This window comes from Heterocephalus glaber, unplaced genomic scaffold (genome assembly GCF_053883595.1).
Source record: "Heterocephalus glaber isolate CG9 unplaced genomic scaffold, H.glaber_assembly_v1.0 deba00001509, whole genome shotgun sequence".
Taxonomy (NCBI): Eukaryota; Metazoa; Chordata; class Mammalia; order Rodentia; family Bathyergidae; genus Heterocephalus; species Heterocephalus glaber.
Genome location: NW_028258325.1, coordinates 32,639,605 through 32,661,672, shown reverse-complemented (window position 1 = coordinate 32,661,672; position 22,068 = coordinate 32,639,605). Strand labels below are relative to the sequence as shown.

General features: G+C 39.4%; 1 protein-coding gene across 3 annotated transcripts in view; it reads left to right on the top strand.

The window, feature by feature from the left end:
• Positions 1-22,068, top strand: part of Pds5a (PDS5 cohesin associated factor A) — a 137,125-nt gene that overhangs the window by 109,287 nt on the left and 5,770 nt on the right. Inside the window, exons 27-32 of one of the 3 annotated variants that reach the window (XM_087187836.1) lie at positions 1,706-1,838; positions 2,551-2,670; positions 5,758-5,820; positions 7,374-7,519; positions 9,353-9,461; positions 16,911-17,263. In XM_087187836.1, the coding sequence (XP_087043962.1) occupies positions 1,706-1,838; positions 2,551-2,670; positions 5,758-5,820; positions 7,374-7,519; positions 9,353-9,461; positions 16,911-17,263 (924 nt within the window). Of the gene's footprint in view, positions 1-1,705; positions 1,839-2,550; positions 2,671-5,757; positions 5,821-7,373; positions 7,520-9,352; positions 9,462-16,910; positions 17,268-22,068 lie in introns of those variants that run through there. The other 2 variants (XM_087187837.1, XM_087187838.1) reach the window with 2 other exon arrangements.

The following is a 22,068-nucleotide window of genomic DNA, read 5'->3' as shown; positions in this document are numbered from 1 at the left end:
CTTTGCACTGAGCTACAGTCCCAGCCCTATTTTTTATTTTAATACATCTCACTAAGTTCCCCCAAGCTGGACTCAAACTTAGAATCCACCTGCGTCAGACTCCCTGAGTGCTGGGCTTACAGGCATGGGCCACCATGCCTGGTTCATATGTGGCCTTTCCCATGTTGAGGAAATTCTTTTCTATGCCTAGTTTAAGTACTTTTGTCATAAAGAAGTAAGTCTGGTTTCAGTTATGGCGAAACAGTGAACAAGACAGTCAGCATTCACTGAAACATATTTTCTATGGAAAGTGCATTCCAGACAGCTTGGTGAAAAGATTTGGGAAGGAGAAGAATTAGCTTTGTGTGATAAGGTACGGAGAATCCACAACATTATGGGAACCTGCATACTAGAAAGGATAGGTAAAAGATCAATAATTATATTCTTAGGGCAGTGCTTTCGAGGCAGGCGCCGGAACCACTGAGCTAAATCCCCAGCCCCATACTCTTCATAGTTATGAGGACAAAATGCTTAGCTTAATGCCCAGTGCACAAAAGTATTCATTGAATATTGAATAATTATTTTATTTATCTTTCCTGCTCTCCATTATTTGATTGTTCAGCATTCCAGTAGCTATCTTGAACTAGTGTATTATAGAAACTACCCACTTTTATTTAAACTGTTCTGCTAATTTCTTAAAATATTTCCATGATAAGGGCTGGGGATTTAGCTCAGTGGTGCCACTGCCTGCTTCACAAGTGCAAGGTCTGGAGTTCAATCCCCGGTACAAAAAATATATATATTTACATGATATGTAGGCAAAGAAGTCCACAAGGAATATTACATAATTTTTGCTGTATTAATAAAGCAGTAGTCCTTTTGTAAATCATCTTGATAAACATTAAAAACAAACCCCACATCAAGATTTATCAGTTTAAGTTCCCCAAGTGATTCTAATGTTTAGCTTGATTTGGGGTTCACTTTTACTTAGAAATCCAAATGTCCTAATTATGCATTTTATGTACAGTAAGTACCTGACTCGGGAACATTCAAGTTGCAGACTTTCACAGGTGTACTGTGTAAAACTCACTTTATCAGATACAAACAAATCTGACTTAGTATTTTCCTGGAACAGAGCTCGTTCATAAGTCGGGGACTTACTGTATTAGTGGCTACATGTTGACAAGTGGATAGCAGCAAAAATGGTTTGAAATATAACTGTTCAGGTGAATTATTGATTGCCATATATATTATCTGTATAGTACATTCCATTTAGATTTATATCAGCAAATTACATATCAGTCATAAGCCTTCTATGTAACTTACACATAGTCAAAATGCCAGAATTATCACAGATGCTGGTTTGCTGAGCATTGCTATGTGCTACAGCAGATTGAAAACATATACATGTTTATTGAATATCTATATAGTACCATATAAGCCTTCATGTGCCTTATGAAACTGTCAAAACTAATCATGTTGTTTTCATTTTTAATATATTGTGATTTAACTTTCTAACTAAATATTATTGACAGGACAATAATTAGTGTTAGTAATTAGTGAGTTTTTTTGTTTTTGTTGTTGTTGTTGTTGTTGTTTTTTATTAGTGAGTTTTTTATATCTTACTTTTGTTGCATTTAGACAACAGAACTTCCCGATCAGGTATTTATTTCATTAAGCAAACATAGATACATTTCGTCTCTTTAATATGTATACTACCATTTAGGTGCCTGTGGTTTATGCTTGAAGTTTTAATGACAAAGAATGAAAACAATAGCCATGCCTTTATGAAGAAGATGGCAGAAAACATTAAATTAACCAGAGATGCCCAGTCTCCAGATGAATCCAAGACAAATGAAGTAAGATGGGTATCAAGCCAAGGGATGTTGAGGTGTCAGAGAAAAACATGTTGACTTGTTTATTTTTCCTGGCCATTACACAGTAATTTAAATTGCAGCATGTCTATGAAACTGTACTTACAGTTTTTATTAATTTCTTTTTTTGTTACAGTTTTTATTTCATCACAATTTTTTTTTCTGAGAATGTATCCTCCTACCTTAGCCTTTCAAGTGCTGGGATTATAGGTGTGCGCTGCCACGCCGGACTTAAATTTTGTCATTTTGGAGATGTTTAATATTCTAAGAAAAGCAGTATAAGTTCTACAGAGAAGGAGAATAAGGAATAGTAAAATTTGGGCTGAGGATGTAGTGCAGTGGTAGTGTGCTTGCCTACTAACATGCCCTGGTTTTGATCCCCAGCATCAAAAAAAATGAAAAAAAAAATAATAGAATCAACAAGTATATCGCCTTATGAACTCTAATAGGAGTATAGAAAATGGATATGCTTTTTATTTGTTTGTTATTTCTAGTACATACTTGGCATTCATGTTAAATTAAAATAGGGATGTTTTTCTCTTCCCCTTTTCCCAGAAGCAATGCTGAACAGAAACAGAAAATGTTTAAGGATAAATAACATAGCCTTCTTTGAATTTATACATTTGGTAGAATTGGTTCTTGTGACTATTTTGCAATCATGAAATTTGCTTACAGTCTTTCTCCTTTTCCTCTCTAGAAACTGTATACGGTATGTGATGTGGCGCTGTGTGTCATAAACAGCAAGAGTGCTCTGTGCAATGCAGATTCACCTAAGGATCCCGTCCTCCCGATGAAGTTTTTCACACAGCCTGAAAAGGTAATTTTCTTCACCTTAGTTTTCTCCTACAATTGCCATCGATTACCATCAATCTAGAGCCAGATCTTAGATGGAGTAGAGGCTCAAAAATTATCTGGATTTATTTAGGGTTGAGAGATTGTATTCCAAAACTCTAAATAACATCATTCTTACCTTACATAACAATACAAATCAAGCTTTTTGTTGTTCTTAATGTTCCTTTGGGGCATTTCTAAGAGAAAGAAGAATTTTTACATTTTTAAAAATTAATCTCATTTTATAAAAACTATTTTTAGAGACAAAAAAGGTTAAAAAATGCTTGCTACCATATAAATGTAAATACATTCATATATAAAAAAATGTTAGTATTCTTGGAATTCGTCTTGGTGATTGATGGACACACTGGATTCTGGTCAACCACATCCAACTTGAGCGACAAGTTAATTCCTCTACAACTCATTTTCTTTATCTCTAGAGTATGATTGTTAATACCTGTGAACAGTTACTAATCTAGGTTTATGTGAAGTATTTATCACACTGTATACATTCAGTTCATGGTATTTATGAATATTTATAGTACATTTATTCTGCTACAGGATTAGTGAATTGAGTATTCCACGTAAATAAATTTTCCACTGAACTGAAGCCCTTTGAGGGTTTGGTGGGGGGTACTGGGGATCAGACTCCAAACCTTGCTCTTGGGAGGCGGGCTGAGGCACCACTAGAGCTAGATCCCCCGCCCTTCAAAGGTTTTTTAAATTCCGGGTAAGCTAGTGAAACTCAAAGGGCTTGGGCCAGGGATTTAGCTCAGTGGTGCCTCCACCTGCCTCACAAGAGAAAGGTCCTGAGTTTGATATCCAGTACCAAAAAAAATTAAAAATAAAAATAGAAAACCTTTTAAAGATGTTTTTCATTTATGCCCTGATTTTAGGTGTTAGATTTATTTATAAAACAGTCCCAAATATTTTTAATTGGAGAAAACAGCATTGAAAGGATTTTTGCATATGTTTATTCCTGTAAATAGGCATCAATAACAATTTCCTTAGGGAATTCTAAAAGAGAATCCCAGGAAATAAAATTTCCTACTTCGAATACCATACTTTGTGCTAAAAATGTTGAATTGATTTAGTAGTCAATATTCACTTTGGCTTGCTTTTTCGAGGAATAATAATGATTGCAAAGATGTTTGTCCTCTTGCCAGGCCTGGTGGCACCTACTTATAATCCCAGGACTTGGGAGGACGAAGCAGGAGGATTCCCACAAGTTTGAGGACAGCCTGGATTGCATAATGAGATCAAGGCCAGCCTGGGTTAAATAGCAAGACCCTGTCTTAAGAAACAAAATAAACCAACAAAAAACTATATTTGCCCTCATTACCGAATCTGCTATCTTTGTCAGTATTCTTAAGTGAGCTCTTGAATTTACCTTTAACCTCTTGACTACTTGGGCCATCATGACTGCAATAGAATATTCATAACATTGGCAATACCATAAAGTATTAAATCGCTGTTTGTCCCTATACTTTTTTTTTTTTTTTTGGTACGGGGGATCGAACTCCAGTCCTCGTGTTTGTGCAGCAGGCAGAGGAACCACTGAGCTAAATCCCCGGCCCCTGTCCCTATACTTAAGTGGTCTCAAAGAACATAATTTTTTTCTTTTGTTACTTGTAACTCATACTGTTTTTAGTCTTAATAATAATTTAGGTTTTTTAAAGTATGTAACTTTTCCTTATTTGTTTTTCTAACATTTTTCTTTGAATCAGCATAAAATCAAACACTAAGAAGATCAAGCTTATTAAGATAATAAACCTGGTGGTTTATTATTTCAGAAATAAAATGAATGAACTCTGATAGCCAAGCTTTGTAACATGTATTTTAGTTGCATGAAGGCCTTTGCCCAAAGAATTATTTGTTTTTTTGGAGACAGGGTCTTGCTATGTAGTTCAGGCTGGCCTTGAACTAGCTATGTAGCCCAACCTGGCCTTGAACTTGTTGGCAATCCTCCTGCCTCCCACTTTCTGAGTGCTGGGATTACAGGCATGTGCTGCCACACCCAGCTTATTCAACTTTTTTTTTTTTTTTTTTTTTTTTTTTTTTGGTGCCAGGGATCAAACTCGGGTCCTTGTGCTTGGGAGGCAGGCGGAACCACTGAGCTAAATCCCTGGCTATTCAACTATATTTTGATGTATATTTACTTTTATAATTTGAATAGTATGTCTACTCATGGTTTTTCAAAAACAAAATATTTTTAAATGAGGTGACACTTTTTTGTTGTTTTTTAATGGTACTGGGAATTGAACCCAGAGCCTTGGACATGCTTGTGCTCTACCACAGAGCTACTGCCCTACATCCCTAGCCTTTTTATTTATTTATTTATTTTTTTTGAGACAGGGTCTTATAGTGTAGTTCAAGCTGACCTGAAACTTACTATGTAACCCAGGCTGCCCCCAAACTCAAGGTGGATATCTTTCTGCCTCATCCTCCTGAGTGCTGGGATTACAGGTGTGCACCACCACACCCAGCTACATTTATGTTTAGACAGGTACTTGCTAAATTGCCCAGGCTGGCCTCAAATTTATGATCTTGTTTCAGCCTGCCCAAGTAGCTGGAATTATATTTATATACAAACACTCCTGGCTTTTTTCGCTTTTCTCTGAATAATTCTCTTGAGATTCATTGTGGGCCTCCTTAATGAATATTAAGTGCTTAGTGTGGTACTAGCATAGGGTACCATATTGGCTACTTTGTTTTTTTTGTTGTTGTTATCTGGGATCGAACTCATGACCTTGTGCTTGCAAGGCAGGCACCGGTGGGAACCACTGAGCTAAATCCCCGGCGCATATTGGCTACTTTGAAAGCCCCAGAGAAATAAGTTTTATAACAGTAAAAGAGGTGAAAATAATTAATGAATAAATTGGAGACTGCTTACACTAAACTGTGTGAAAAAAATAATGTGCATTTTTTAAATGTGGGGAATTAGGCTCTTGTTTATCTAGGGCTTGAATTGTTATATATGTTAACACAACTATAACGGTTACTGCAAAGTACAATGTCTAATAAGTTGTTTGCATAATAATACTGTGTTCAATTTGTTTTTGTTTTTCAATAGGACTTTTGTAATGACAAGAGTTATATTTCAGAAGAGACAAGAGTACTTCTGTTAACAGGAAAGGTATACTGAACTTGGGTTTGGGAATTTAGTTTTATATGTACATTACTTATGTTATATGAGCCCTAGATTTTATAGTTCCTGTTTCTTAAGGATTACGTTAGGAATTTGTAGCATCTACTGCAATCTCAGAGTTTCCTACCACGAACCACTCTTTGTGAATTGCCACCATGGGTTCACTACAGTAATTATAAATTAATAACCTATTTACAATTCACAGAGATTTTCCTGAAAAGTAATGTTGTAAGCTTAGATATATAATGTAAAAAATTGAAATACTGAGTCAGACAATTTATATTTCTGATTGTGGATTATTTTGGTTTTGTCTAGTTTCTCCTCTTGTTGCAGTATTGGGTATTGAGCACAGTGGTGGTGTATCACCGAGCTACATCCCCAACTCTATTTTGAGATAGGGTCTAAGTTACCCAAGTTCGCCTCAAACTTGTGATTCTCCTGCCTCAGCCTCCTCAGTAGCTGGTGTAAAGATTATAGGCATCGGGCCGGGGATTCAGCTCAGTGGTTTCGCTGCCTGCTGCACAAGTGCAAGGACCCAAGTTCGATCCCCGGTACCCCAAAAAAAAAAAAAAAAAAAACCAACAACAGATTATAGGCATGTACCAAGACACATGCCTTGACTTGACTTTTTAGATTTCCTAAAAGTCATTTTATGAGACCTAAAAAACCAAAAAACTAATTTAATCTTTGATAAATAATTTCCAGGTCATTACTACATATATATTTTTGTGATAGTTTTATTTGTATTTTCATTGCAGTTCACATAGGACTTTATTACTTAGTACATATAGTTATTAGTTTGTTTATAAGGCAGTTTGGATTTTGGGGGGGGGGGGTTGTTTGTTTGATTTTGTAGTGCTGGGGATTGAACCTAGGGCCTCATATATACTAAACAAGTGCCCTACCACTAAGCTACATCCCCAGCTATAAGGCAGTTTGGAGAGCCAGGGATTTAGCTCAGTGGCGCCACACCTGCTTCACAAGTGCAAGGTCCTGAGTTTGATCCCTGGTACCAGATAAAAAATTACCTGGCATATAAGGCAGTTTGGGAGCAATCTTTGTCTTAATTAAGCAGTAAGAGTGGAACAAGGTGGTACACACCAATATCTCAGCTACCCAGGGTGCTGAACCAGGAGTATCCCATGAGTCCAGAAGTTCAAGACTAGTTTGGGCAATATAGCAGGATCCTGCTTAAAGAAAAGGGAAAAAAAAAAAGAATAACAGTGATTAAGCATATAGAAAATAGATATTGCCTTGTTATTAAGTAAAGGTAATACTGTAGTTTGGGGGAGTGTGGGTACCCGGGATTGAACTCAGGACCTTGCGCTAACGAGGCAGGCAATGGAACCACTGAGCTAAATACCCGGCCCATATCCTGTAGATTTTTAATTGCAATAGGGCAACCTCATGCATATTTACAGAATTATCATTTCTAATTCATTTAGGGTTGACCTTTCCACTTGGCTTTAGCTAAAGAATATCTCTTATATGTGTCCCCTTCATTAAGGTATAAAATAATGTGTTTGTGTGATTTTTTTCAGCCAAAGCCTACTGGAGTACTAGGTGCAGTAAACAAGCCTTTATCAGCAACAGGAAGGAAACCCTATGTTAGAAGCACCGGCACTGAGACTGGAAGCAATATCAATGTAAATTCAGAACTGAACTCCTCAACCGGAAATCGAGCAAGGCAATTTTTTTCTCTTTAAGTTTTTTTTGTTCTCTCACTACTTGGTTTATCCTTCAGTTTATTCCTAAAGCTCTGTATCATAAAATGGGTTTCTACTTTTGTAAATGTTTTAGTACAAAACAATACCAATGAATTTTAGTTTTCCTTTATTTAATTTGTTTGAAGGGCTGGGGATTAAACCTAGGGCTTTGTACACGCTAGACAAGTGCTGTACCACTGAGCTCCATGCCCAGACTGAATTTTAGTATTTTTAATGATATGAACCAAGAATGTATTCATTTTGAAATGATACAGCATTCTAAGTGCATAGGAAAGTAACAGAGGGTTGGGATGTAGCTCAGTGGCACCGCACCTGCCTGGCAAGCACAAGATCCTGACTTTGATCCCCAGTACCAAAAAAAGAAAGAAAAGTTAACAGAAAAAGGGGTAAAGGTGCCGGAGATTTAGCTCAGTGGTTCTGCCACCTGCCCTGAAAGTGCAAGGACCAGAGTTTGATCCTCAGTACCAAAACAAAAGACAAAGAAAGGGCTGAAGGTATACCTCAGTGGATTAGAGCTCTAATCCCCAGCACCAGGCACATTAATGTTAACAAAACCAGACAGGCAGGCTTAGTGATGCATGCCTGTAATACCAGCACAAGAGAGGCTGAGGCAGGAGGATCACAAATTCAGGGCCAGCCTGGACTTGTCTCATTCAGCCTGCCTTGTCTCACTTTTTAAAAAAAGCTTTCCATCCTACTCTACTCTTTTTTTTAATTTTTTTTGGTACCAGGGATGGAACTTGGGTCCTTGTGCTTGTGCATCTACTCTACTCCTAAGACACTACGTAGAGAGGTTGTAAAGATTTTTGGGGGGCGGTTCCGGAGATCGAACTCAGGACCGTGCGCTTGGGAGGCAGGCGGCAGAACCACTGAACTAAATCCCTGGCCCTGTAAAGATTTGTTTCTATTTTTTATTTTTTTTAAGATTTCTTTTTTAAAAAGGATTTGGGGGGCCGGGGATTTAGCTCAGTGGTTCCACTGCCTGCCTCGCAAGCTAAGGACCCGAGTTTGATCTCCGGTACCAAAAAAAAAGGATCTGGGATTTTTTTTGATTTGTGTCATTGAAACCAGGGCCTCACGAATGCTAGGAAGCATTCTTACTAGCAAAGTACATTCTCAGCTGTAAAGATTTTGTTCTTTCCATGAAATCTTTTTGGGTTTTTTGAGACAGCTATCACTACATGGTTCAAGCTGGCCTTGAACTCACTGTGTATCCCAGGCTGGCCCTGAACTTGCAGCATCCTCCTACCTCAGCCTCCAAGTGCTGGGACTACAAAGGAGCAACACCACACCTGACCTTATCCATGAAATCATATGGATAAATTGAACCAATATGTTTGAACTGTTTTTATCACAAGAATCCAAGATAGAAAATAATGTGCAGTACCTATGGTTTAAAGAGATGATGGGGATTCAGGCACCCACATAACCTTTTCTTCTTACAGCTCCTCCTTTGCAGATCACGAAGAACACTGGGAATGACTCTGCTGTACTGTGATCTATAGTTATGTTTTTGTTTAGGTTCCCTACCCCCAAGAGATAAGGCTTAGAATAATTGTGCTCTTTTGTTTGTAGAGAATCTTCTTGTCAGGTAGTTTTAGGCAGTATTTTCTGGCTGATATTTGTAAAATTAAATGGAAGTGAATTGCATGCTATAAATAAGCCACAGTTTGTAAATACATTACTTGGTGAGGTTTCTGAACCAGCCTAAGCCTTTCCTTATTGGTGGAGTGCAAGGGTGAACTTGGCCTTCTTGTGAAATACGGAAGATGTGGTTTATTTTTTCCCACTAGGGAACAGAGTTCAGAGGCAGCAGAGACTGGAGTTAGTGAAAATGAGGAGAACCCTGTGAGAATTATTTCTGTCACACCTGTAAAGAATATTGAGGCGGTAAAGAATAAGGTAAATTTTTATCTATCTCTCGGTTTTTTGGTACTGGGGATCAAACCCAAGGGCCTCACATGTGCATTCTACCTCTGAGCTGTATTCTCTTGCCCCATGTAAAAATCTAACAAGTGAATTTCCCATGAAGATTCTTACTATAGTTTCGTGTCAGGGTGAGATAGACACCACACTTTACTTTCCTGCTCTCCAAAAAATGATCTGCCTCCATCCACTCACTTCATTTCTTCTGCGTTTATGTGTCCTCCCACAGGACCCCTCCTAGCACCTTGAAAAAATGGGGATGAAAGGTTTTAAGATCTTGCTTCTAAAAGTTCATTCATTCACTCCTGCACCATGATCAAGTAGGACTCATCCCAGGGATGTAGGGGTGATTCAACATATGCAAATATCAACAGAGCCAAGTACAAAAATCGTGATCATCTCAATAGATACAGAAAAAGCGTTTGACGAAGTCTAACACCCATCCACGATAAAAACCCTACAGAAAACTGGTATAGATGGTCTTTACCTCAATCTGATAAAAGCCATCTATGACCAACATCATACTGAATGGACAAAAACTGAAAGCCTTCACTCTAAAATCAGGAACAAGATAAGGATGTCCACTGTCACCACTCTTATTCAATATAGTTCTGGAAACGTTAGCCAGAGCAATTAGACAAGAGAAGGAAATGAAAGGAATAAGTTAAATGATCATTAATTGCAGATGATAGGATACTCTACATAGAAGACCCCAAAAGCTCCACCGAAAGACTTCTAGATTTAATAACCAAATTCAGTAGTGTAGCTGGATAAAAAGTCAACACACAAAATTCAATAGTGTTCCTGTACATGAACAAACTCACTGAGAGAAATTAGGGAAACTACACCTTTCACAAAAGCATCTAAAAGTTCATTTACTCCTGCCCAGAAGTCAGCACTGTTTTGTTCCTATTATACTCTTTAGAGGTAAAATTTTATGATTTAGAATTTATTATAAATGTGCTTGAGTTTTTATTTAACAGCTCCATTCTTTGTTGTTGACCTTTAAACTGCAGTAGCCAATTTTCTACCAAGTATTTTGGCAGTAGAGAAAGGAGTGTAGCATAACTATAGAAGGCTCAGACAGCTGATTTTGAATCTTAGCTCTGTCCTCTCTGGCTTCATATTAACCTGGGAGGATTCCTTGGCTTCTCTCAGCTGCCATTCAGCTGTAGAGTGAAGTTGATAACTTCTTCGGAGGCATAGCTTGGGGTTTTTTGTTTTATTTTGGTTTTTTTCTAGTACTGGAAATCAAACTCTGGACCTTGGACTTGAGGCAGGCGTGGTGCCACTGAACTAAAACGCTGGCTCTCCGTAGGAATAGTTTGAAGATACTAAATTATTTCTTTTCTCATGGAAACCATACATCTGACATGTTTATCTTTTTATTACCTGTCACATATTTATGGTAATCATCGAATGTTTTATCTATTACCCCTCAGATGGTACAGCTTCATTTTTCCTATCCCAACCCTAATGATCTGAGCACAAACTGAATAGAGAAGTTACATTTTAGGTCAGTGTCTTAATTATCCAAACATTTGTTATTGCTGTCTGTTAACACGGGCTGTCAATGGATTCAGGTAACAGGGTACCTCTTGCTATCAAAATTTCTGGACTCCAGGAACCAATAGACTTTAATATGATGGGGTCCTTGTGTAGAATTAAGTAGGCTTGACCTAAATAAACTTAGGTATAAAAATGCATATTGCTACAATGAATAAGAGTTACATATACTCATAATGTATATTAGGTAGTAATGCATTTCCTGGATCACAAATGCTTATCTGGTACAACCAGCCATCTGTAATTTTTTTAGCCTCATATTTGATAAGTTAGACTCTACTATTCCATTGTGGTTTTTTTTGGTACTGGGGATCAAACTCGACCTTGTGCTTGCAAGGCAGGCGCCAGAACCACTGAGCTAAATCCCCGGCCCTAGACTCTTCTATTCTTATCTTTGTGTGTGTTGGGGTAGAGGGGATACTGGAGATTAAGCCCAGGGCTAGCACATGCTAAGCATGTATTCTACCACTGAGCTACACCCACAGTCAAAGTAGACATTTAAATTCTATTTTCTGGAAGCCAGGCATGGTGGCACATGCCTCTATTCCCAGCACTCCTAGAGCTCGAGACAGGAGGCTGGGGAAGGAGGGTTGCCACAAGTTCGGTGCCAGCCTGGGCTACACAGTGAATTCAAGGCCAGCCTGAACTACATAGCAAGGCTCTGTCTCAAAAAGATACATAAATAAATAATAAATTCTAATTTCTCACAGGTCAAAATTTTACATTGATTGTTGTTGTTGTTAGTATTACTGTTCTTTTTTTGTTTTCTTTAATTAGCACATACATTCACCATAGGGAATTCATATATGTACAGAACACTTTATTTCTTTTTATGTCCCCTCCCTCTCTCCAAAATTTTACTTTCATTGATTTTAAATATTGTTCCAAACCCTCAATTCAAGTTTTTCACACTTCCAAAGAATGTTTTACTGATAACCTTATGAGACCAATGTTGTATTTTGACAAAAGCATGACGGCTTCACAGTCAGTCCCTGACCTACGAGCAAGTTTTGTTCCAGGAAAATGTTCATAAGTCAGATTCATCCGTAAGTGTGACAGTGAGTCTGACATGTCTCTTTTTTTTTTTTGGTTCTGGGGATCAAACTCGGGTCCTTGCGCTTGCGCAGCAGGCATCGAAACCACTGAGCTAAATCCCTGGGCCTCTGACATGCCTTTGACACAAATGTACAATGTTTATTGTTCTGTTCTTCCTAGCAGTTGCCACCACATCACTGCTCTTCTGCTTCCAGACATCCGGCTCTGATTGAACACTGCTATTATACACTGTCACACTGTGCCTAAGCACACAACAGCACAACTGTGACAGTGTCCAGCAGACACATGAGCTACATCGCTATTTGTTCACATCTACGAATGTTCTTAATGTGAGGTCTGTTCATATCTGTGAAAGTTCACAACCCGAATGTTTATAAGTCGGGACTTACTGTGTGGTCTTTTCCTTCCACATGTGACCCTCATCCTAGTATACTACCAACAATATTAAAATCTAAGGGAATAATATTTCTTGCTAGCCAGAGACTGATATATAAACCAATGTATTAGCTTCTATATATGAAAACCATCCAGTAAATGGGTGTATGTGTTTACAAATCAGTACATTCGTTTTTCACTTTTATGAGGGAAATTGAAATATGAAGAACAAGGGAGGTGGTTAAAAGAAGAATCAAGAGGGCCAGGGATTTAGCTCAGTGGTTATGCTGCCTGCCTTGCAAGCGCAAGGACCCAAGTTACATCCCCAGTACCAAAAAACAAGAATCAAGAAGCTGAGTATGACTGGGTATGGTGTCATACACCTATAATCCACCACTCGGGATTGCCATGAGTCTGAGGGCAGCCTGAGCTATGTAGTAAGTTGGAGGACAGCCTGGACTACATGGTGAGACCCTGTCTCAAAAAAAGAAGCTGAGTGTAGTCACACACACCTGTAGTCCTAGCACTCTGGTAGGCTGAAGGACTGCAGATTTGAGCCCAGCCTAGGCAACTTAACGAATTAGCAAAGCCCTGTCTCAAAATAAAAGTTAAAAATGGCTAAGGATGTAGATCACTGCCAAAGCCCTGAGTTCAATCCTTCTCCCCCATTTTTTCAGGGGAAAAAAAATAAAGATCCCAGACACATGTGTACATACATTCCATGAACTCAAGCAAGCCATAGTGCCAACTCATTCTATTCAGTACCTAAGACAACTGGCTCCCTGTTCACTGGAGTTCCAGATGAGCACTTTCACGTATGCATATGTGCATAATACTCTCTTGTATCTTATTTAAATTTTTTTTTCTTTAAACAGTTTGTTATATATCCTTTTTCCTCCATGGTATTGGCGTTTTTATTTGTGCATACACATATATTTTGATTGCTGCCTTTTTCCACTACAAACAATATTGTGAATATTCTTCATACATATACACACTTACTGGCACTTAGTGTTACCTTGGTTCACCAACACTCTTGTTTGCAAACTCAGCAGCTGCTGTCAAACATGACTCCAGCCATCTTTTTTGCACAGACATGGCCATTTTCCTCAGAATCACGGACTGAAATTTTGGTCTTTGTTTGTTTGTTTGTTTTGGTATCGGGGATGAACTGAGGACCTTGTGCTTGTGAGGCAGGTGTGGTGCCATTGAGCTAAATCCTGGCCCTTGTTTTGGTTGAGGCAGGGTCTTGCTATGTAATTTAGGCTGGCCTTGAACTCACATAGCCCATGCTGGTCTTGAACCCCTGGCGATACTCCTGCCTCAGTCTCCTGAGTGCTGGGATTACAGATGTACACCACCACACCTGGCTGGTACTTTATTTCTGTGGTCCAGGTTGCTTGCAGTGGGATTGCTGGGTCAAGGCATAAATGCAGAATTTTAGATATTTCCATATAGCTTTCCTGAAAGATTGAAAAACACTTAAAATTTCTACCAACAGGTTATGATAGTACTTTTTTCCTTATAAACGCACCAACAACAAGTTTGTTACTTGAATTTTTTTCAGTTTCAGGTATCCCATTAATGCTGTAGTTTTTGTTGCTTTAATTTGTATTTCTCTGATATGTTTGCTTTATCTTTGAATGTGCTCTTCTGTAAAATGCCTGTTCATATTTTGCCTATTTTTACATTCTCTGTCTTAATCTAATTCAACTTTAAGTGGTATAGTAGTTTTGCCTTCTGAATAACAGTCTTGCTTCATTCCATTCCAATAGCCATATAATAGCAGCTAGTGTGATCTTTTTAAAATGTCATTTGGATTATGTTCACCCTCTGGTTAAATATGAATTTCTTGGAGTTCCAGGCCAGCCTGGGCTGTATCAGTGAGTTAAAGCCCCATGTTGACTACTTAGTGAGACCCTATCTCAAAAAAATAAACAAAACTTACTTTCCTTAGCACCAGAAAAAAACATTTCTTAACATGTCCAGAAAGGCATTAATGAAGCAGTTCCATGCCTGCTTCTCATACCTCATGCCTGTTACCATCACTCCTTATGGTACAAGTTCCTTCAGTCTACAGAGCTCTGTCCCTCTTCAGGTCCTTTATGCTTTCTCCCCTGTCTAGAACTCTTCACTTTGCATGTGACAGGGTCCTGCTTTATTGGTAAATAATATTGTCCCCAGAAGGGCCAGTTAGAAATTGATGCTTCCTTTGACTTTTTTTTTTGAAGATACAAAACTTCTTAATCTCTTACCACGTGGAGTAATTTGTACTTAATTCTTTATCTTTTTTTAAATGAATCTCCTCCCATACTACCCTGCCTCAATCTGTACACAACAAGCACTACACTTAGTGGGCCACCAGCTGAATGAACCTGTTCCTACTTCAGGGGTAAGGGTAATAGCAGTTGGACCTGGGTTTAGAGGTGGAGCTTAGTGGTAGAGCCCTTGGCTAATAAGCACAGGGTCCTGGCTTAGATCCTCAGCACCACAGAAAACAAAAATAAAAAATATTTGGTTATGTTGTTTGTATGTCTGGTTTTGGCCTGAAGTCGTCCCTGTCTTTTTCTCAAGATGACTTAAAGTGAGACTCCACATTAAAGTAAACCCTGGAGGGCTGGGGATTTAGTGCAGTGGTTCCGGTTCCTGCCTCACAAGCGCAAGGTCCTGAGTTTGATCCCTGGTCCCCCCCCCAAAAAAATAAAAACGAAGTAAACCCTAGAGCAGTGTTGGTGACCCTATGGCACACATGTTGTTTTTCTTTTAAGACAAAAGATGTTGGGTCTTGAGTTTGAGCCCCATACTGGGGGGGGGGGGGCGGTGACAAAGGATGTTAATATGTGAGCTGTTTTTTCTAGACTAAAACCTCAGTATTCAGGTTTAATTGCAGTGTTGGCACTTTACAATAAATAAGTGGGTTTGGGGTTGCAGTTTGGGCACTTGTCTCTAAAAGGTTCGCCTTCTGTGGTCTAATGGAAAACAGGTTTTCTCACTTAAATTATTACTGTCATGAATTTTCATTTAAGTAAATTTCCTTATAACATGAAAGTTTGTTTTTTGGTTTTTTTTGTATTGGGGATCAGACTCGGGTCCTTGCCCTTGCGAGGCAGGCAGCGGAACCACTGAGCTAAATCCCCGGCCCGAAAGTTTGGGTTTTTTTCTCCAGTCATTCTGCAGATACTTTCTGCAGCAAATGAAAATTAATTGAAAAGGCATAGTATAACTCTTTGTATGATTATAATGTTCCTGTTTCCTTTCATCAGAATTATATCAATTAAAACTAAAATTGATTCCTAAATGTCATTTATATATAAAGATCACTTTCATTCTGAAAACCATTGTTTATCATAGAGTTCATTATGGTAAAATGGAATTTTCTTTGAAAATTTTTTTTAACATTTTAGATGACTTAATATTAAACTAAATAAGAAAATGTTCAACAACAAGTAGTTCATAGTTGTCTTAGCTACTTTTCTCATTTCTGAGACAAAATACCCAACACCGAAAATTAAAGGGAGAAAGGCTTATTTAGCTCAGTTTGTAGAGGTTTCAGTCTCCAAGGCAAGGTGGCATGGCAGAGGGGTGTCACAGAGGAGAAACAGTTCATGACCGCATGAGGCTTTGGGGGCCTTCTAGACACAAGCCATATAAAAAGAGACAAAAGGGGTTCCAGGGATTTAACTCAGTGGTTCTCCTGCCTGCCTCAAAAGCACAAGGTCCCGAGTTCAATCCCCGGTACCAAAAAAAAGAGAGACAAAAGTTTGGATGAATGAAATAAAAAGTTTGAACCTGGCATGGTGGCCTGTAATCCCAGCATTTGGGAAGCTGAGGCAGAAGGATTACTGGGAGTTTGAGCTCAGCCTGGGCTCCATAGTGAATTGAAGGCCAGCTTGGACTACACAGCCAGACTCTGTCTCAAAAAAAAAGTGCTGAAGTGAAGAGTTAAAGAACTTCATTTCATGGAACTACAGTATAAAGATTTATATTTAAAATTTTTTATAACAAAAATATGAATCGTGAAAACAGTTCTTTGGAATGGGCACGGTAGCAAAAAAGTCGATTTTCATTGTGTGGCATGGACTACCTGTGCATTCCATGCAGCACAGGCTTAGCACATCATGTCAGCCACATAGTAGGCAGCACAGAGCAAACCCTCTCCTCAGGGAACTTGCTTTCCTGATGGGAGCTGAGCAATCGGAGAAAGTCCTGGAGTCCTGACTCTTGTAAAAGACTCAGAATATTCTTTTCTGGGCCAGGGATTTAGCTCAGTGGTGCTGCTGCTTGCCTCACAAGTGCAAGGTCCTGAGTTCAAGCCCCGGTACCAAAAAAAAATAAATATATATATATATATATATATATATTCTTTTCTGTTACAGATCATTAATACTAAAGAATTTGTGTTCACAGAATTGTTTTGTGTTCTTTTAGGAAATTAATTCTGATCAGGCTACCCAGGGCAACATCAGCAGTGACCGAGGAAAGAAAAGAACAGTTCCAGCAGCTGGTGCAGAGAATATCCAACAAAAGACAGATGAGAAAATAGATGAATCAGGACCCCCTGCCCCTTCCAAACCCAGGAGAGGACGTCGACCCAAGTCTGAGTCTCAGGGCAACGCAACCAAAAATGATGATATAAACAAACCCACTAGCAAAGGAAGGAAAAGAGCTGCAGCAAGCCAGGAGACCCCAGGGGGTTTGGAAGCGGGTAACGCCAAAGCACCCAAACTGCAAGATGGAGCCAAAAAGGCCACGCCAGCAGAGAGACAGATCGACCTGCAAAGGTAATGACACCTCCTCCAGAACTTAGACTTGAGACCTTGTGTTCTTTGTGTGTGCCAATCACCACAAACACCCCGCACACTTAGGTATTTGGGAGTGAGAGCAGCTCTTCGTTTTCCTGCTAATGTTATAATCTTCAGTTTAAAGGTACTGGTTTGAAGAAGGGCCAGGCATGGTGGTCCACACGTGTAATCCCGACTCTGGGGAGGCCGAAGCCAGAGGATTGCCTCTAGCTCGAGGCCACCCTGTAGTACATAGTAACTTGAAGGCCCCTGTCTCAAAACAAAATAAAACAAGTGATTTGAAGAAATAACTCCTTTTTCTGTTGTTAAATTTCTATATAGGATACAGCAGTTTGATACTGCTATTAATTCTTTTTTTTTTTGGTACCGGGGATCAAACTTGGGACCTTGCACTTTCGAGGCAGGCGCTGGAACCACTGAGCTGAATCCCTGGCCCCGATACTGCTATTTATTAGCAAGAAGGAGGTTATCTCTTGCTGGATGTCCTTCACATGGTTGCCTGGGTTTACAGAAACAAAGGGCTCTGTTTCAGATATGGAGCCCTGGAATGGAGGAGATAAGTTATGAATTATGCACAGGTGCCCCTGTGCTTAATGTTTTTTGTTGTAGTTAATTCTGGTACAGGTCAACAACTTATTTCTCTCCTCCACGTTCCAGTGGAACAACCTCACAGATGCTCAGTTTTGACCACTCTTAAGCTAGAATTTCAGTTTTCCTACATTGTAACGGTTTTCCTTCCTTTGGAAACCTAAGTGGAGGTTCCTTCCATACTTGGCCTACAATTAGAACTCACCCTCTCTCCACACACCTGACTTACCTGCCCTAAATTAGATTTTTTTTTTTGGTACTGGGGGTCAAACTTGGGACCCTGTGCTAGAAAGGCAGGTGGTAGCATCACTGAGCTAAGTCCCCAGTCCCCTAAATTAGATTTTAAGCACCTGAACTCCGTCTTGCTCCACAAGAAGCACAGCTTTGATCAGCTCAGAGCACCCCCATTATCTTGCCTCCGTGTTTTCTCTTGAAACCCAGACGGTTGAGCAGGAGCAACATGTTGCTTCATTAACCAGATAGTATCTTATTAATAAACCTTATTAATAAAATAGCCATATCAAGGATTGTCCTAAGAATTAAATGAGTCAATAAATAGCCGGGCATGGTATGGCACATCTAATCCCAGCATTCAGGAGGCTGAGGAAGGAGGATCTCCATGAGTTTGAGGCCATCCTGGGCTACATAGTAAGTTCAAGGCCAGCCTGAACTACACAGCGAGACCTTGTCTCAAAAATAAAAAAGTAAATAAAAACAAAGCATTCAGCATCATGCTTAGTGTAGAACAAATGCTTGGCATTGTTGCCACTACCACTGTTTTGAAATTTAGTTGCCTTACTCCTTAGGATACATTTTCAGGCATAGTATCTTCTCTTATCAGTTTAACATTTTCAATTATACAGAAGTCAAGCAGTACCCTGGAGATTGCCAAAACTGTCCATAGTTTCTATCCTGGCTTTTATTCATACACAGGGAGAAATACTGCTCATCACACACACACAAGCCACCTAAGCCACCTGACCATCCCTCCCACTAGGTGCCCTTTTAACATTCACCAGAATGTCAATATAGTAGCACCTCAGTTCATAAACTTAGTCCCACGATTCTGGAAAAGATGGCCATGTTCACATTCATTCAGGAAAGATGACCATGGTTGTGTTCCTCACCAGTACAGAGTTTGCACACAAAAATAAAATTTTGCCAAACACTTCTGTTTGCTAAACTGAATTGTTCACAAACAAAAGCATTTGTGATCTGAGGTACGGCTTCCCCTTTTCAGTAGCAGCCAGACCTTCTCTGAGTGAAGGCATTGTGAAATCTATTTGTCTCTATAGCTATGTTCTCTTTTTTTGGGGTACTGGGGATCGATCTCAGGACCTTGCGCTTTCGAGGCAGGCGCCGGAACCACTCACCTAAATCCCCAGCTCTATATAGCTATGTTCTTAAACCAAAAACAAAAAAATATCTTGCATACCAGAGATTGATTTTGATTAAAAATGGCATTTTATAAAGTTTGAGTGAAACAGTCTAGTTATAGTGACAAACGCCTATATTCCCAGCACTCTAGAGGCTGAGGCAGGAGAATCACCACAAGTTTGAGGCCAGCCTGGGCTACATAGTGAGTTCAAAGGCAGCCTGAACTACATAGCAAAATCTTGTCTTCAAAAAGAAACAAAAAAATGGAAGGTTACCTTAGTAACCTTCAAGTAGCCAGTTAGTTTGATAAGTACTCAATGGTCTATTATTCAAAATGCAGAATTCTGTGTCTTTTTTATTCTTAGTGAAGGTAGATGATTAAATTAGATATATAGCCTTCTACTGAGTTAATTCAGCAGAGTAGATCAAACATTTTGTCAAAGGATTTCAGAAATTTCTAATTGAATTATTGACTAACTCATGATTAAGTCTGAGGCAGAAGAAGGTTTCAAGTCAGAGCGCAGCCTGGTCAATTTAGCCAAGTCCTATCTCTAAAAATAAAACTTAGGGCCAGGGATTTAGCTCAGTGGTTCCACCACCTGCCTCAAGCAAAGGTTCCGAGTTCGATCCCTGGTACCCAAAAGATAAAAATAAAATATATTTTGAAAGTTTTCACAAGCTCTTTTTTTCTCTTTTCTGGACTTATGTACAGCTATGCCCTTCAGTCCTGGTATTTTGACAGAGGCTTAAAATCCTGATTAACTATATTCAGATGAATTATATTTTAGAAAGTTAATATTGCTGGTCTCCGAAAGTCAGTATTGAAATACGGCTCGTGGTAACCCCACTCAGATTTGAAAGCATTGTAGTTATACACTTGCTCCTTGAACTTCTCATTAATTCTTTTCACAAACACCCTTACTGGTTTGCACCTATGCGTGTTGAGCATGAGCAACACAAAAGTTCCCTAAGTGAACTGGTTGATCCTTGCTCTTAAAGAGTACACGCGGTGGGATCACAAACTACAGTGAATGTTTAAGTTTTTAAAAATTAAAAGACACATTGTCATTAGTCTTTAGAATACTCCTGCTCACTTTAAACTCATTTACCCTATCATTCTTGCCACTTGCAGCTCTGGAAGTAGTCTTTCATTAGTATCTTTAGTTGCACTGTTGTAGCTGCCTGGATTTCCTGAATTGACTCCAGATGTTTACCTTTCATGGTCATTTTGACTCTGGGTAGGTAAGAGCAGCAATCAGGTTGTCACAGATATGGTGAATATGGTGGATGAAGACGCACCTTAACTTGTTCATAGCTGCCTTTCCGCTGGGTGGCGCCCCGCAGCAGCCATTGTATGTTGATCAATCTAGTAAGGGCCTGAAAGAACTTCCCAAACTGCTTGGGAAAGTGGCAAGAATGGCGGATAGATGTATTTGAAGCGAGGAGTGTGCTGAGGGGGATTAAGAGCAATCTGAAAAAAAAAAGAGCAATCTGTATTTTACTGTAATTTTTTTTTTTTTTTTTTTTTTGGTACCAGGGATCAAACTCAGGTCCTTGCACTTCCGAGGCAGGGGGCAGAACCACTGAGCCAAATCCCTGGGCCCCTGTAATACATTTTTTTAGTTTTAAACATTCACCATGTATTTTGATCACTCTTTGTACTTCCCCAGCTTATCATTTCCATGAGAAAACAGAAAACATTCCCATTATTTCTGCTGATTAATACAATAATACCATAAAATTATTTTTAGCTGGGCGTAGTGACACCTGTAATCCCAGCTCTTGGGAGGCTAAGCCAGGACAATCGCCACATATTCATAGCCAGCCTGGGCTACCTAGTGAGTTCCAGGCCAACCTGGGCTATATAACAAGACCCTTTTTCAAGAAAAAAAATTTTTTCAAATTCATAGTGCAACTGGGTATTTAGATCCATGGTGCCGCTGCCTGCCTCCAAAGCGCAAGATCCCAAGTTTGATCTCTGGTAACAAAAAAAAAATTCATAGTGCTATCAAATGGAATGGTGGCTGCCAGGGGAAGGGGAGCAGGGCTTAGTGTTTATTCTGGGTGGAGTTTAAGTCTGGGGAGCTAAGTCCTGGAGCTGGCTGGTGCTGATGGTTGTATCACAGTGTAACTCTGCCTAACACTACTGACCTGTGTACTTAGAAATTTTGAAAGTGGTACATTTAGGGAGATGTTTTTTATATATTAGGCCCTAGATTCAGTTCCCTACATCATCTCCCACCCCCCAAAAAAGAGTTAGTGTGTAAGCCTCAGTGAATTGTGGAATAGAAACATTAAAACACAGTTCCTGGCTGGGCATGGCAGTGCACACCTGTAATTCTAGCACTTGGGAGGCTGAGGCAGGGGATCTCTGTGAGTTTGAGGCCATCCTGGACTCCATAGTGAGCTCAAGGACAGCCTGAATTTCATAGGGAGACCCTGTCTCAAAAAACAAACAAGCACAAGGTCCTGGGGCTGGGGCAAAGCTGAGTGGTAGAGCACTTACCTAGCATAAAACATGAGCTCCTGGCCAGGCCCTGGGCTCACACCTGTAATCCCAGTACTCCACAGGCTGAGGCAGGATGATTGCAAGGTCAAGGCCAACCTGAGCTACATAACAAGTTCAAGCTAACCTGGACTGTATACCAAAGCCCTGTCTCAAAACGCACAGGTGCATACAAACTCAACCTGTGTTTGAACTGTGCCTTAGTTTTCAGAGAAAACTTTTTTGGTTTGTTTTGGTTTTTGGTTTTTTGAGACAGAGCCTTGCTTTATAATTCAGGCTGGCTCTGAACTCTACTATATTGTCCAGCCTGGCC